Source organism: Cephus cinctus, unplaced genomic scaffold, assembly GCF_000341935.2.
Source record: "Cephus cinctus unplaced genomic scaffold, Ccin1 Ccin1_scaffold0401, whole genome shotgun sequence".
In the NCBI taxonomy this organism is placed as follows: domain Eukaryota; kingdom Metazoa; phylum Arthropoda; class Insecta; order Hymenoptera; family Cephidae; genus Cephus; species Cephus cinctus.
The window spans coordinates 513536-531252 of NW_014333085.1; the positions used below are offsets into that span (position 1 = coordinate 513536).

The 17717-nt window shown below is 40.4% G+C and overlaps 1 protein-coding gene and 1 non-coding gene across 11 annotated transcripts in view; one reads left to right on the top strand and one right to left on the bottom strand.

Moving 5' to 3' along the window:
• Positions 1-17717, top strand: part of LOC107267440 — a 60582-nt gene that overhangs the window by 19768 nt on the left and 23097 nt on the right. For 8 of the 10 annotated variants that reach the window (XM_015739167.2, XM_015739173.2, XM_015739175.2 and 5 more), the window contains 2 exons: positions 2997-3057; positions 16314-16413. In XM_015739167.2, the coding sequence (XP_015594653.1) occupies positions 16353-16413 (61 nt within the window). In that variant the 5' untranslated portion in view covers positions 2997-3057; positions 16314-16352. Of the gene's footprint in view, positions 1-2996; positions 3058-4599; positions 4629-16313; positions 16414-17717 lie in introns of all 10 variants that reach the window. The other 2 variants (XM_015739168.2, XM_015739172.2) reach the window with 2 other exon arrangements.
• On the bottom strand, positions 4056-4137 carry Trnal-aag. Its single transcript has one exon. It is a non-coding gene; the product is annotated as a tRNA-Leu (tRNA).

Sequence of the window (17717 nt, forward strand, 5' to 3'; positions counted from 1 at the left end):
TTCTCTCTCTCTCTCTCTCTCTCTCTCTCTCTCTCTCTCTCTCTCTCTCTCTCTCAATACTTTTTTTTTTTTTCCTCCAAGTTCGTCCACACCGATCCCCCATATATTGAGGAATATCCCTCTAACGGGCAACTACAGCCAGACCCTCCATTGTTCGATCCAGCCGTGTTCAAATTTCCTAGCATTATTTATCGTCGGAGCCTTTCGACTCAATTGTACAAAACGCTTTTGATTTATATTTATCGTATTGCTTTTTAATTAGCGCACTTCCAGCATCCCAACGAGGAGCTTACGGGGAGGAGCTTTGGTTCTATCCCTTATGTGCATTGGACTTAACCAAAATTTTATGCGGATGGGCAAACTATGTATTTTGAAAAAGTTGTGCAGGAGGGGCGGACTGCCAATAACATTTGGCTGAGCTAATAAAATTTGGGTAATTTTTCGATTGAAAATTTTGTATTCAAGTATATATATATATACATATATATATAGTTGCCGGACACTCGATTCTCTTTGATCCGTGTCGTAATTAAATGCTAATAAATCCACCTGACTAATCTGATAATTACGTTACAATCACAGTGCCCTTTCGCGTTCGCGTTATCTGTAATGTCAGGGCGTGTTGAACGTTATCAATTCCATATGAAATTATCGTACTCGCACTTTGAACCCTTTTTTTTTTTATTTTGTGCTTCGATGTCCAGACACGGCATTTGCTCGTTTCACGTTCTCAACGATCGTTCTGCTTGTTTGTCTTTTATGGATTAATGAATTTCTTCTTTATGCTTATTTAACGCTTTGCCGGAAAGATTAAGGGGATTTTCGAATCGGGATTTTACCTTTCAGCGTGCTCTCGACTATGGAATTTATTGGAGATTCGAAACTACTTGTTGCTTCTTGGTTCTTGGAATTAGGACGAAATTTGGATTTTTAATGTTTTGGGAGAATTGTCTTTTTTTTACAATTACAATTCTTGTATTATTTATTTAAACATGGCACATTTTATCCTTCGATACAAATTTGTTATCCGGATGATTCTTTTTTACAAGTTGCTGCTTCATTTTTTCTTATCGAGTTGGGTGAGATTTTTATTGGCTGTTCGTTTTTGATATATAGGTTACATTGTTGATTTAAAATCGTCTATAATGCTCTGTCAGGTATATATGCATCAATTCGTACATATATGCTTGATGAAATAACGGGCAGGTATAGATACCAGTCTGGTAATAAATTGCACGTGTTACATGAAGCGCGAGTCTTGGCCAAATTGATGTTTCGGTATGTAGCTCAAAGAGCAAGTGGTAAATTGAAAAGTTTTTTCTTTTTTTTTTTTCGCTCTGTTTTACTTATTAAACAATATTTTTGTTCAAATAACATTTTGACAGACCACAAATTTCTAATCGAACGTGAAACCTATGTGAATCTGGCAGCCGATTTAAAAATATTTTAATTTTCCTTTATACCTCAAGAGGTATGGAGATACAGGATTTTTTTCAAAATTCGCTAAAAACTGTCATTTTTTGAGCTGGCTCAAATCTGCAAATTGGAACTGATTCCGAATCGTCTGTACCATTCTTCATTTCGTTTGTACCCCAAGAGGTGGAACTAGAAGCAAACCGTAGCTACATCCTGAAGATCGATCTGGAGGAATATGGGTTAGTTACTCGGCACTCCTTCGTCACGCCCAACGTCACGCAGGCAAACATCAATTTCCGGTTAAGTAATTTCGCGTAACGACTCGGAATGCAGGAGTTCAAAATGTTCAAAATGTTGGAGATACAAAAAATTCTGTCATATAGATCAACTTTACTAAGGATTGGAAAATGGGTCTTCTTGATTTGATTAATGAAATTATATTTTATTTTTTATAAGGTTTTTTTTACAAGTTTATGAATTATTTTATGTCCGATTCATGTTTTATTACGTATTTGACTTGAGGCATGTGGCTCACTCGGATTTTTGGATCCAAATATATCTGTATCTTTCTCGACCCAATTACTTTGGTTGGGATGCTGTGGACGTATCCGGATTGATGGAAGATACAGTATTAACAAAAGTTTCATTAATGGTCTTTCGGTTCTTCGCAACGGACTCTTTTTCTAATTTTACGGTCGGTCCTGTATTTTGCTTTTCACTGTTTTTCACCTACTTCACCGGATTCGCTTGTAATTTCTTGGCTAATTAGGACACTGTAATGGGAATTCAGATACAGGCTTGGAATTTCACTGCCCACCAGATTCATTCACTCTGCTTTCTCGCTACATTTATAACTTTTATTTGCTTATTTCTTCAATCGCTTTTTTTTACTTTCTCAACTTTCTCTACTTCTCATGGGAATTTACTTTTCACACATTTCTTATTTTTCAATCAATCTACCATTAAACACGTGACATTGTATTATTACTTTCTTCAGATGACTGAGCGTCTCAGATTCAATTGACATTTTTTTGTTTTTTTTTTCCAAAATTGAAATGCTTCACGTTACTATTGTCAAATATTGAGTGTTGATTTAAAAAAAAAAAAATTATTTTTCTTTCTGCTTTTAGAGATGACATTTATATCCAGTCTAACGATTTATGATTCAGTTGAAAACTTGTTTTTTTTTTTTAACTTTGGAACCACTGATTTGAAATTTTTTTCCATTTTTATGGAATCGTCAAACGTAATGAGCTCAACGGTATTACTGTTCGTTTTACTTCCCTTTTCTTTTTTGCTTATGAATATCGGGTCTATATCGAGAATTCTCTTTCCCTCTTCCGAAAAGACTCGAAGATCTTCGCTCATTAATAATTTAATTTTAATTGGCTCTGTATCTAGTGCCGTGTTCGTTATATGCAATATATAAATAAAATTTGGATTCCATGAATAATAATCGAAGCGACCGATTGTATTATAAAATTCTATAGATATAAGTAATAAAGAAAAAAGTACTTGTTACCTAATTTCCATCTAACAATACCCCAAGGGTCTTCACCAAGTTTGTTAATATGTTTCAGATTATTCGGGCTCTCTCGTGGCATCGAACCAGCAATAGCTACGCTCGGGGGGTGAGAAAAGGTGAGGAAAATGGAAAATTGAGAAAACTTACTTGAAAACGTTTAGCGCTTTATACATGAAAAAGATACATGTATATACACAAGAGGCATATAGGCATCACCAGGGAATTTCAGGCAGCCATTTGGAAATTACAATATACATGTAAAACAGCCAGCAGGAAAACTTGGTCCTTACCCGGAACGCAGTTTCCGGCCGGGGATAAAGAAAGTTTAAACTTTTATTTGAGAAGCGATAACACCCATTAGTCCTCCGCGAACATTGCCACCTGCACCAAGTGATTTGTACGTGGAAAAAAAAAAGTTTGGCGAAACACATAAAATTTGAGATTTTTACCTGAAAAAGAAATTTTTAGAACATTTTTGGTCGAAAATTTTCTTTTTCCCCTTCGTGTCTTTAATTATTCTGTAATGTATTGTATATATGTCGTATCTCCATAATCCCTGCAGCGACTGGCAAGCGTCAAACGTAACTTGACGTCTCTGAAGTGCAGGGTAGAGGCTAACGCCAGAGTCCAGGAGAGCTGTGACTCAATCTCTTTTAATGAAACACTTGATTTACAGAATGAAAAGCCACTAGGGCCGTCAAGCACTTGGGAGACCAGGAGATTTCAATGGCAGGTTGCCTGTAAGGACTCATGGCCCAAGGGGGTGCCCCGTTTTAATTGCTATGCCCGTAGGTACGGCGCCAAGGGTTAAAGAGGGGGAAGGGTTGCTTTAAGCACTTTTAAGGGTGACAGCCTGTAGGAAGTCAACTCCATAACAGCTGACGAATATTTCTTTCTTAGCCGACAATTAAAATTCTTAGATTCAACAATAAAAATTATATCGCACCGTTAATACTTTATTACGTCAAACGTACAGTATAATTCCGTCGCTTTTGAGATTCGGAAATATCCGATAATTTTAGATGGTCTCAAAATTTATTTTTATCGTTGTGCAATTTACATGGGATTACATCACTTGCATATTGTGATCTAGAAATATTAAAAAAAAAAAAACTGGCAGCGGTGGGATTCGAACCCACGCCTCCGAGGAGACTGGTGCCTTAAACCAGCGCCTTAGACCGCTCGGCCACGCTACCGTATGTTCTCGATAGAATAAGAGTCGTTCAAGATCAGAATAATGTGCCAGTAATATATCACATAAAATAGAACTGTGTCAGAAAGGCTATTTTCAACGTAAACAATATACACCGAGACAAATGGATATATACTCGACTGCCATGGATAATACAGATCAGAACAATCTAGAAAGACTATTGACAGCATATCGGTGCCTCCAGGGAGATGCTAAATATATGGACGAGTTAAGGCGCTGAGCTCGATTAAAACTAGAAATGGAAATATAACAGCTTCAACAAAGATGTGTAAACACTCATTTTTTATCGATTAGAATAAAAATAAATTCACCTTTTTAAAACGAAAATCAAAACCCCCATACGTTCTCGAGAGACTATCCGGGTAAACGCAGCCGTTACTGTTATATAATTTTAAAGGGATTGAAGTAATTGAAGTAATTAAAATACGGCATTATCCCTTTGCAGCACGCGCGTGCTATGTCCAGGAGTGAACGGTAAGCTATCAGCATGAGTCAGGATAAAACAGAAGCCATCCAATCTATTCACATCGCATTTACATTTCCCACCACGTACAGCCATATACATATATGGATCGTGTAGACTGGTGCAGTACTACCTGCATTGCTGCCGTTTAAATGGCTTGCAAGATCACAAGGCTAATGCAGGCATCGTAGTTAAACGCGAACGAAATGCACGTGACATTAAAAGAGTCTCTGTCGTTAATCTTTGACGCCTTCCTCAATCGATTCTGTTTACTGTGGATTAAACCCCTAAATGTTACATATATATATATGGGGACATATAAAACACATCTATAGTCTCTTCTGTCATATATCTACATATAGATTTTCTTTTCCTTTTACTTTTATTTAACCGCACACTTCAGAGATCAGTTCCCAAGTCTCCCGCTTGGCGCTGATCCAACTGAAAGATATACGACGTCTGCACCGACGTTAAGCACCGTCGCCGTAAAACCTACGATTGATCTTGGCCACTCGGACTGATTCAAATTAGCCGCAGGACTCTTACGTAAGTGACGGAAAGAGATTACGCGTCCCTTTGTTATTTTTATAGGAAAACTTGAAATTTTAATCTGCGTTTGAATCGACGCGGTACGCGCAATGGAGGTCAAGGGTTAGAGACCTAGTGGGTCACGTGACTACTCGGTATGATTTAAATGACATTTTTGTCTCTTTTTTCCTTTACTTAATTAATTTTACAGCACACAGCTCTCTTCGTCGGATTAGCTTGGCTTTAGTCGAGAGCCTTTCAAAGATACGAGTGGCATAATCGATCGGCATAAATACCCCTTACCAATGGGATTACACCCGCGCTCTGAAAACCCTTAATATTCAAGAATTATTATCACCCTATGTACCAGCCGAGAGGCATTCCGTTGTTATGGTAATTGTAGATTTAATTAATCCACGGTTAAAGGTCGCTTACCAAAGTGGCGAACACGTCGAATACCCTCGCCGTATTGAAGCGTCTCTATTCGTTGTGGAGACGATGAATTTTCGAGTTCTCGTATACCTGCCGTTGGTGCGAGAGAGAGGGAGTCATGGGGATTCTCGTGGGTCAGAGAAGGACGGAGATGCCTTTTTTTTTCCTCCCCCATAAAGTCGTCTTTATAACCCCCGAATCTACTTTGTCAAATTGTTCGTGGTTTACTGACCATCATTATTTCATACCCAATATCCCATATTATCATTTATTCCGAAACGTCGCTTCATCTCGATCGATTGGAGATCTGTGAAAATATATATCTTATGGTTCTTATAGGGAAATTTACTACGTGCCGGGTACCCGTACAACGAGGTGGAAAAGTTCTGACCGAGTTTTCACGTATTGTCGATAAACGAGTTAACGATAGCGTGGATCTTGTACCAAATTAGAGTCTATGAATATTCAATGTCAAGAGCGTCTCCACCTCGGCGAAGCTGAGGCGTGAAAAGTTCGTTTACTTAATATTAATGGCCGTCCACACTGATTTCCCGACACTCGAGACTCACTTTCGCGTTATTATAAATTCCGTGAAAGTGGTAGAACCGCGTAAAAAATTTTTTCTCCTCCTTTTGCCACTTTTTCCCGAAAAAACTAAAATATCACACTTACCACGGGTCTCGGCGCAAGATACGAATTCTACGGGGTGCCTGATAAGGGAATTTTCGAATAAAATTCTGAGATAAAATTCCACGTGCATCGGTAGCCTCACTTTTACGTGCAGCCGCGCGAACTTGGCGAGAAGCGAGGATCTCGGGCAGCCGGAAGCTGGGCGAAACTCTACCTTTCCAGTTTCCATTAGAGCCAAACAGATTTTACAAAGTCTATTCGACTATCGTGTGTTTTTCATTATTTTTATTTTCTCCCACCTACGTGTTCATACACGAAGTATGTATCAGGCTTTAAAACGAAACTACCTACCGTCGCGCATGCGCACAAGGCAGATCGATTACCCATAAAGCACTCGAACGTATTCGAATACGAGCCTCGTTATTTCAAAGGAAATAAATACATTTTCACGTAGTGCAAATCCAATGGACGCAATCGTGTTATCATTTTTGAATCGGAATTTCCCGTCGCTTACGCAACCAGTGTAATTTCGCTTTGGTCAGACAAAACAACATTGGATTTTTCTACTGACAGCTACCATTAACGTATTCACTGACCGTAGGCGTTATCATTCCCTGACACGTCCGTTACTTCGCCTGTCAGGCTGTATTACATTTATTTGTAATAATAGTCCCCTCCACCCCTTACCTATAAACAGATACATTTTTACATAAGTAAAATCCAATTTTCACCATACATTCGTCTCTTACTGTAGTTTCACTTCAGGCTCTATTTTCTTGTTGATATTTTTTTTATCCTCTCTCACATTCAATATCACGTGGGACACTCGTTCTCAAAGTTTGCCATAAACCAAAGACAAATCCTGCCAAGTAGTACGAACGTTTAATTGAAAAGATAAATAATAAATAAAATTGATTTTCTCCCCAAACTGTTGGTCTTGTCGAGATCGATTCGTCTCTCATATCCTAAGGATATTAATTTACCATGGTTCTTAGCTCGGATGACATGCAGGTGTACAAGGCTCAGTAAAATATCGATCCCCGGCGTTACCGAGGCGCCTGTACTGGATGTACTGGATGTACTGGATGTACTGGAGTCGCTTTTGAAACAGGGAAGCTCTCCTGCCGGCAACAAAGGGAGGAGGTGACTGTCGCGTGTTCACTGCAGAAGATTATCCGTACGGATTACGTTGTAATTTACGATAGGCTGCACGATGAGCCAAAAACAAAAAAAAATGAAATAAGATTCCGCGATACCAAATGCACTTGTTAAGTGCATGTTCTCTTTTTATGGAAGCTCAGGGTTTCCCACACACGGAGAGAAGGTTCTGGTACAAAGTACCGACTACCTAGTAGAAAGTACCATGAAATTCTCGTACATGGAAACTGTAGCGACATTCTGGCAAATATTATTCTAAAAGAAAAGAAATTTTACTAGATAATATAGTAATTTTTGTTATCACAGATGTCGCCATGACTTTTAATAGTTTTTATATGAAAACTTATACCTTTTACTATAAAGTATGGTAAGCGGTGTGGCTGTTGCCGTGAATTGCCCTATTGTAGCGATAAGTATTGACATTTGGAAATTATAACCTGTTAACCTCAATCGTATACGAAACACGCCGTTAATTACTATTTCAGTGAAAACATTTGTTTGAAATGGGATATTATACTTGTTTCCTCTCGAATAGTAATTAGCTCATAAAATACTTCATTATTTGTCTACATTGTCTACGGGAAGGAAGAAAAAATTATGTTACGGAAAAATTACTATTTTGGTTCGATAAAAGTTCCTATGGTACCTGTAAGACTTCCGATATGTCCGCTGGTGGCGCTGCTGTACCATGCTCCCTTGGTAGATTTTACTTTCATGGCTTAGCAACCTCTACCAGATCCTTCTCTCCGTGTATATACATACAGTATAGGAAAAATGCTCCGAACGCATCAGAGCATTCGTGAAGTTGGCTACTTTGGTGTAATCCCTGGTCAGAAGATGCTGCGTCATAGAGATCGCACCTTCACCCTCAGGCTCACTCGCTATTCTCAACCCTCGCCCCTAGAACAATAGTAGCAATGAGAAAAGCCCCTAACAACGAAATTACCGGATTACTGAGGTGGGTCGCGTATATCTTCTACCCTCTGCGTACTATATACGTATACAGTAATACATGTAAAAAGAAGGCAATCGCATGCCGACCAGTAGGAAAATGGTTTCTGGGGTCCGTCTGCTTAATAGAGACATGTAGATAGAACGCGTGTCTACTGGACAGATGTGCGTTAGCTTGAATGTACTGTATGCACGCTATACTATCCTCGATTTTTTCCCTACTAATCGCAATCGCACTTACCCATAGCGGCACCGTACCGTTGCCGTTCTGTGTTTGAATATGCGCGCCAAAAGTGATTTGAATTTCCCGCGATCAAACGAATATTCGTAGAACGGCTAACGTAACGAGCTTATCTGGCCTTACGGCAAATGCGTTTACACGTGTTACCGGCTCTGATGGCTTTAGTAGATATTTTTTTCTTTTTTCTTTTTTTTTTCTTTTTTTCTTTTTTTATTCTAGCCAGACTAGCTCGGCCATGTAACGAGGGGACTAAGTATCGAGCGCGAGTGTTATTCAACTTTCATATTGAACCGTGCGAATGTATTATACGTGACACGGTTCTTGAGTAACGCACGTAGTGTATATCTATATTTTTTGTCCAGGTATAGTATTAAGTATATATGGTTGTATACATGTATATATGGATATGGGTACACAGGTGCTGCGTGGAGTCGAAAAGCAATTTATATTGTCGGTCGGATGTCCATGTTGCAACGGTAGGTGAGGCTGCTAATGAAAATTGCAATATCTTAATTGAAAGCGCGTTTAAATCGAGGCAGAGACGGTGTAATTGAAAAAAAAAAAAAAAAAAAGATTAACATTCATCGAGTATATTTTCGGTGCTTTTGGAATACCTTCTTTATGTGTACATACGTGATTGTATATTTTAATTATGATATTTGATATGCAAATTGAAACTGTTTTCTCTAAATTTGTAACTTGAAAAAAAAATACTAATCTGATTATCAAATTATATAAGACCCGAAAGGATTGGGACGAAAGTTTTCTGGTCGAATTTTTTCAAAAGCTGCAGTCGCTTCTAGATTCATGCAAATTAGTCCTTGGATAAGGCAATTCTTATCTCGCGTCATGTATTGTCCATGGAGAGTGGTGGGGTCGGATCGTGTGGAAATTGAAGGTGGCGTCGCAACGCTTCGCCCCCTGCCTTCTGAGCATTGTCCTGTAATTTCTGAAGAATCCTGAGGTACCGCGTGCTAGGGGTTGACCTGGCACCGGGTACCTCAGCCAAATAATCCAGTAGTTCTACGGCATCTCGTGTCCCGGGTGTCCTGAGAGAGTCTTGCTCATACCCAGTCTTTATCTCTCTCTCTCTCTCTATATAGTATATATATATATATGTTTCGTTTTCACCAGACTCCCATCTCTTCTTCTCAGCCTCCGGAATAACCCAAGGGATGCTGCCCTGAGGGTATGCTTTCGCTTGGAGAGGGTTCGAAGCTCCATAGGGTTGGTACGGGGTTTACGATAGGGACTCCTACAGCTCCTTTCACCTAGTCCAGGGGATGTCAAATCGAACCTAACAAAATCCCTATCGATTAATCACACGAATGATCGATCATAAGTATATGTATCGGGTATAAAAAACCAGTCTTAAGCAATAGTACTTTGAAAACAAGCATTAGGTACCTGGTATATCTAAAATAAATGCGTAACAAGTATCTATATAGAAATACCATAGTCCTAGAATCCAGTAGTACGTCTACCCCTGTTCGAAATAAAGACGACTAGAAGCATGTTCAAAAATGGGAAAAAGTCCGAAGCGTATCGCAGCATGAGAACCACGGTCCAGCCACCTACGTCCTAACGGCAGTAAGGGCAGTAACGGCCCGGCGAAACGAGGGGCGGGTCCGGGGATGGAAAGACCTGGACGCTCCGTCCAGGGGGTGGTATCGCTAATTTGCACGGGATCAAAATATTAGGTAGCCACGACGTCCTACCTGCTGCCGCGGTGCTTTATGACGTCCCGGCGAGATTACTTTTCCTCGAGTAATATCACGTGGCACGTGTAGCCACGGTGTGCACGCACTTTTACCTTCGTCCGGTAGACGCGCGAACGACCTCAGGGCCTGGAAGCCAATAGGAGAGAAATTTATGAATTTGCATTTTAAAAAATCATCTTAACAAATTCTTTGCTTTGCACATCCACCTGAGAGGAAGGTCGTTGCAATTACTCCGAGGACACAATTACATTCCTAAGGTTCGTATTAAGCTTTGCGCTTGGGGAAGAAACTCGTTAAACTCGCCTAACTCAATCAACGTGATGCTATTGTTTATTTGCTGCTGCTGCTGCTGCTGCTCGGCACTTTCTGTACAAGACGAGAGTGATTTCAGTACCTGGTGCAGAGGGATATCCAAAGTCTGAAAATAGCTAGAGAGTTACTGCATATATGACTACGCTATACCGAATCAGTATACGGAAGCGCGGCTTGGAACTTCAATCGAATTAAGTGGTCGTCGTGAAATTCTCACGGGTGGGAATGACAATTTACGTTTGTGCTAAGGGATGGCAAAAGGTCCAGCCGGAATGATAGATAGCTGTGCGGTTCCACGGTTGCTTGTCGCTCCTTCGACAGAGAGACAGAGAGAGACAGAGAGAGACAGAGCTAAATAGCTGGATACTTGGAGATAGACGGATCCTGCCTATGTGTGTACATACATGGCTATAGCTAGATAGATAACCCCTTAACTATCTATCAACAAGATCGCGTCTCTACCGTTGAAACCAGCGTCGAACAAACCTACGGAATTCACGTTACTGGGAGAACATTCTATACCCGAATGAAGTCTGCTGTTGATTCGCAGCGTCAAGCTGTAGATGAAATTGACAATTTTGATGGCAGCTAAAAAACAAAGGTTTCGAGTAATGTACCATGATTCATATAAATTTCGGATTTTTAGATTTTTTAGTACGATTCTGTATGATTCCCAGAATGCCTCACGCTGCTAAATTTAAATGTTTGAAATGGCTACACGGAGGGATCTTATCTTTTTTTCCATTGAAGTGAACCGTACAAGAAATGAAAACAGTGTAGAACTTGAAAATATGTTTGATAGATCGAGCGACGAATGCGAGAGAGAGCGATTTACGGATCGGGAGGTCTGTAGATCAGTCGCACCTAGCCTAACCTTTCTCCACGAGGAACGAATGGAGCGTTCGATTCTTTTCCTTTCGCTCGTACCTCGAGAATCAAAGAAAAAGGCAAAAGGGAACTTGAGAGAAAGGTGAAACAATACCTAAGAGACCGATTGCCTCTCGCTGCCAACTTCTAACACTTTATTTTTCCTCAATCTTCGTATACGATCCTTTAACAAGAATTTCATTCGTTTTTATCCCGCTAGGCGTCACTCGGTCCGTTTCTCAGGTCGAGTGATTAATTCACGTTATATCACGATAGATGGCGCCACTGCGCTATTCCTACTCTTCCTTTTTTCGTTCACGCTTCTACGCGATTACAAACCGATACTCGAATTACGGAGCGATCAATTTTTCACGTTTCCATGATGCGTTTCGTTTGACGTGGTGCAACGTACCGAGTGCTCTCTCTCTCTCTCTCTCTCTCTCTCTCTCTCTCTCTCTCTCTCTCTTTTTTCCTCTTTTGAAATTCACGAATATCCTCCTATCAGTCAAATATACACGTATACGTCTATACGACTATCGGCAAATCGATTATGCCAGCTACATATATAGAACGTACGTCATTCATTTGAAATGGCGTTACGTAACCAGCGTCCCAATTCGAGTGCATTTAGAAGAGACTTCCAGCTGCGTCTAGGATAAATGAAATCTTTTCAGGACTTGAGTTAACGCAGATACAGACTAAGAGAGAGAGAGAGAGAGAGAGAGAGAGAGAGAGAGAGAGAGAGAGAGAAGAGAGAGGACTTTGACAGTTCGCGGGCATTGATTGTCGCTGCCCTCAATCTTTCTTCCCTAATGATCTCAGTTCTCAATTTGCCAGTAATCGATATCGAATGAATTATCCCTTTGATAATCGAACGAATGAGACGCCGCGGGCATTTTGAAATTTCCCTCTCTCTCTTTCCCCCATTCTCTCTCATCCGTCAAAACGCTATAACCTAACCTTAATTCATCTATCTGAATACCCATAACAGACTGCTGGACCCCTATTAGGATTTCGTTGTGTTGACATTAGGTAAGTTTTTGCTCGTTATATTATCTTTTTCCCCTCTACCCCCCAGCCCCCCAGACCCCCAGGCCCGTGATCTTCCCATCCCGCAGTATCATGCCTGTGTGTCTGTCGGTACCACCTGTTCTTCAATTGTATACCTATACACAGTTAACAAGGGCTGATAGCAAAGGGCTTTGGCTCGTTATCACAGCGTGGATCCATTCGGCTTAGCCGAGCGTGAGCTACCGAAATTCGCTTGAGAGTTTACACGGGCTAAGTGGTAACTGGATATTCAGTGGCAGACATTCACCTCTTCCTAATTGAATAGTAGGCAGTCCAGGGGTTAAGGGTGCCCCTGCAAAAAGTCATTGGGATCCAAACAGCGATGCAAGAACGGGCTCAAATTTTACATGCTAGAAAGATCAAGTCTTGATATTTACTTCATTCATCCTTTTTTTTTTTTTTTTATTTTTCTCAAACAAACAAACGGGACCCTCAAAGCCATTCCTATTGATCGCCGTTTAATTTTCCCACATTTATCATTAATATAACGTTCGCTATCATTTCCAGAACTTGCCTTACGTACCGAGTAATCTTCATCGTGAACCGTATTAAGATACCTATACATATACAACATGCCTCTTTAGGCTGTACGAAAGTCATCCTTTCGATTTCCCCAGAGTCTGGGCTAATAGCTACTCGAATGTCATTTATCGTCCTCCATTAATTAATTAAGCTCAAATTTGCAATCCCACGAGGCGAGATCGATTCACGTCTTATCAGCTGCCCGTCTTACGTATCAGCGACTAAGACCGGAACCTCCTCGAAGGAGCCAAGTAGTTTCCCAGTTGCGGTTTATCAAAGGATTTCAAGCCAATACGAGCGTAATAAGCATGCAGGCTATCAAGGTATAAGCCAGCGTTGAGTTTCCCTATGAAACACATGGAGGTATCACGTTGAAGGATATCCAAAAAAAAGGCATCTTATCAATTGACGTTTTTAGCTAAAAGTTAATTTTCTAAAATCAGTAGCCCCGCACTACCCCCGCCACTGTACAGCAAATACCGAACCTAATAAATCCCAGCAGCTAAAGAGGCAGCATTAGTTCGCAAAGCAAATCTCCCACGCAGCTTTTGGCCGCAAGTGATTTTTGGGTTTCCACCAAAAGAGGTTAGGGAGGCGCATTTCTCCTGTGAATGGAGAACCGGGAGTCTTTGTTTATCGGCACCGTCGCCAGGCGTAAGAAGAGGCGAAGTATTTCACGGCCTGAATGTAACCCCTCGCGCGATTCCGACTTCGAAGTGTAAAACCGGCACGATTCGAGCTGCGCAATTTGTATCTATTCTTCGCGGCTGCCGCCTTCCTATTCTTCGCTTTGCGTACTTTACGAGGGTTGACGCTTCCTATCTGTATGGATCGCCATTGTGCTTCGCCACTGGTTCGTGTTGCCTGCAAAAGTCCTTTTTTGCATTGCGCCTTTAGACAGCCTCGTTTATACTCACTGTGTTTCCACGTATCTAGATACATCCTGCACTATCCATGCAGCACATGTGTAACTGTGTATACTGTACTCATTAAGTTTATCACTGTGTTTGGGATCGATATTCCAATCATACTCGTAGTCATCCTGATGATCATTCACGACTGTAGCGACGCTCTAGATACACCTTGTATATATGTATATGTATTTATAAGCTTGAAAAAGCATTGTACGGATACTACGCGTATACGTTCTACGTACAATCTCAACAGGAAATTTAAGCTCGACGTGACGTCATTTCGAATTGAGATTTAAAATTCGTTTCGGATAAATGTTGGTAATCTTGTAATTTATTCACTGTATGCTTATGGTTTAGTCGTTTTTATTTGATTTAGCGATTAGTATGTGTATCATGAAATTTTTTACCCGATAGGCATATTCTCCCTCCGTGTGTAATTTTCATCAATTTCAGTTGACGTTCGCCAGGGCAATCGTGATTGTCGAGGAGTTAATTTACTCCGTCGATGCTATTCTTGATATCCCAACAAACAGTACTGACTGTGCTCCTATTAACAGTAAACAGTATCGATTGTAAATTACTGAAACGTATTGTACGAGTATTGTATATTTGAAAACATATTTTCACTGCACCTATATACGTGGGCGGATATGAAAAATCTAATTTTTACCGGAGTGCTCGGAGCATTGAGAGTAAACATTTGTAAATACCGAGAAAATGGCAGTGTATGCGTAAAGTCGAGAGATCGAAAAAACAAAAGTACGAGTATTTATATCCGTAGAATTTTTTGATATCGGCCAAAGCATCGAACTTCGCTTGGAATCAGTTGAGGAATTAACGTGTAAATTTATAGGGATTGAAAGTTCGATCTTTTTTTTTTTTTTTTTTTTTTTTTTTTTTTTTTTTTTTTTTTTTTTTTTTTTTTTTTTCTTCAGCGAGCCGTGTATGATAATTTTATTAGGGAAAATTTGTTATCGTCCAATAAAGGACATTTAAACTCCACTCGTAAAGTGTAATTGTAATATTGTATTTGAGGTTATAATTGGGGGAGTAGTTCGATTGACGGCTGTCAATTTTTTATATTTGTTACCTGTCACACGTCTCTCTTGTCAAACGGACTCGACAGTTTTGACTTGCTTGCAAAAAAAGGACCTGCTGTTCGATGGACGGTACTTCGTCCTTGTGAATCGTAATCGATCAAAACTCTTCTACGTGCTTGGTTACGGTATCGAGTTCGTTTCAATTTGTCGAAATTCGGCGATCCAAGTGTCACTCTGTAGGTATTTACAGTGAATTCCAGGCGATTGGACGTGTTCACCGTTGACTCACTCTACAAGCTCTCTTGGAAGCTCTTGGAAGCTCTTGGTGCGACAGTTGACGCCATAGTGGCGAATCGTGTATTGACTACCGCACTGTAACGTATCTTTGGCATGTAAGCACATGGCGGCCATTGTCATTTCAGGATCCGTAAATGGGTGTCTGGTATCTCGTGAGATACACCCGTGACTCTGTTCGCCATTGAGCTCGCATGTCTCCCAGGAATTGGATGGACTTTTGACTAGTTTTAAATCGTCGATGCGAATCAACGGTTCTTTCGAAATTCAAAGCGTAATGAGAATTTATGAAGGAAAAAAAAAAACGGAAAAAATACAAGAGGATCGATTTCGCATTGTTAGACGTAACACTTTTCTTAATGCTTCTATTTTTCCCTTTCCATTCGCGTCTTTCGTGCATTCACGTCATGTTTCAAATATTTTGTCCATTGTTCCGATTCCGCTGTTCCTTCTTTCTTGTTCCGTCCTTCTCCCCGTTCCTTCCCGCTACCACCCCTCTCTCGCCCGTGGAACCTCTTCATTTGCGGAACAGGCGCAAATGCAGTCAGTTGGTCCACTCGAATAAAAACCCTGCAACGCAGTCAAGTCTCTGTGTCGTTCATGAAAGTGCGCCTTTTCCTCTAGTTATTTAAATGGACAATGCTCAGAGAACCTTATACGAGCGGGTTAAAAATAAAATTTTCCTATTTTTTAAATTTTATTCCTGTTTACCTGGCATTACACACATTTCCATAGCCGTGCAAGGGACGTCTGTCTATGAATCTCAATGTGTTGTATAGGCTAGGGTGGGATTGCTTGACAAACTGCGCTCCCGGCTCGATTCGTCGAGGCCTTTGACCTAGGGATTTTCTGCAGTTAAATAAAACAGGGAACGTTGCCATTCAAAACAAAGGCGAAAGCACTGTGGAGTTCAAAGATTACTAGGACTCCCGTTACAGGTCACATTTAATCTTTAGGAATAAAAATTTAATCTTTACCGTCGTACGTGACTTAACTTTTTTTTTTATCCTTGCAGAAGCTGTTGGTGAGGCAAGTTACCGATGACGTAGTGGACATGAATTGGTCGTCCAGATGGTCGCCATTGTGGGTTCTGATTTTTATTCTTCTCAAATGTGGTGAGTTTTTCAGCCTTTTTTTTTTTTTAAATTTCTATACTATTTTTACATACAGTTATACCTTTCTTCGTTAACGTTTGCTACGTGACACCTGTCTAGTGATATCTATTTAAGTTCCAACTAGAACCCGCATGCTAGGGACTTTATCGTTATACATACCAGCTTTAACCTTACTCGGATTATTACGATTCCACCTACTTCAATGACAGAGGATCATTCTCTTCATGAATCATTCGAAAACTAATCCCAGCGTGGCGCCGTTGCGCTGCCTTTTGAATAGAGACGTTGATTTTCTTCTGGTGATATATAGCATTTGACCTACTTCTCAATTCTCCCTAGTAACTTATTGCGCAACACTCGCGGAGTCTCGTAAACCGCTGCAATCCCCATGTTCTGGACGTATCGTTCGTAGAAACGTTAATTCAAACAACAAAGAAAATACGTTCACGATATACGTGTATAAGGATATCCACTTTATATCGAAGAGGACAATTTGTCTCGATAACAGCCTGTCAGATCCTCACTATTTATATATATATACAGACGAATATCACTATAGAAAAATAGTCGATCAAGTCCAAGAAAAATATCTTGCAGTCCGACCAGCTATCGCCTGGGTATTTCTTGGTTCAAGCAAAAAGAAAAGGCTTGTATTATTTATACGATAGAAAGCAACGATAGTATATCTATATTATATTATATAAATTCTTCGTTATAACCGTCGATAGAAACCTGACTGTTAATCCATTACTTCTTTTTTTCCTCTTCATCCGAAAAACAATTCTCCAGGACTCTGTATAGCTGTGCTCGTTCGAGGACAAAACTCAGATCAGACAGGCAGGGAGAGAGAGAGAGAGAGAGAGAGAGATAAACGAAAATAATCCAAAGAATGGCGCAAGGGGGTCTGAACGAGAAGATAACTCGAAAACTTTCCTGGCGCTTTATAATCTCTTTCGCTTGTAATTTCCAACAGGATAATAGGATAGAGTTACCTGACTCTCGGCCATCTTTTATACGTCACGGCTTTTATTCTCGTCTTGAATAATATCAGGCGCCTAAATACCGGCAAAACGAAACATTACTTTTAGGCATAGGGTTAACCGTTCCGTGAAAATACAGGAGCAGCCCGATACTCATCTTGCGGTAGAAATTCTGTCACTTAACTCGTGGGCTAATGTCACGGAAGGATGGCGAGTATCAGCTGGTTGGAACGGCTGTGGCTGCCACCGCCATTAATCCGACAAATCGAGGCGAGCGTCGTTCTTCCCGCGTCCTGTTGAGAACCCGTCGGCCGGGGCGTGGGG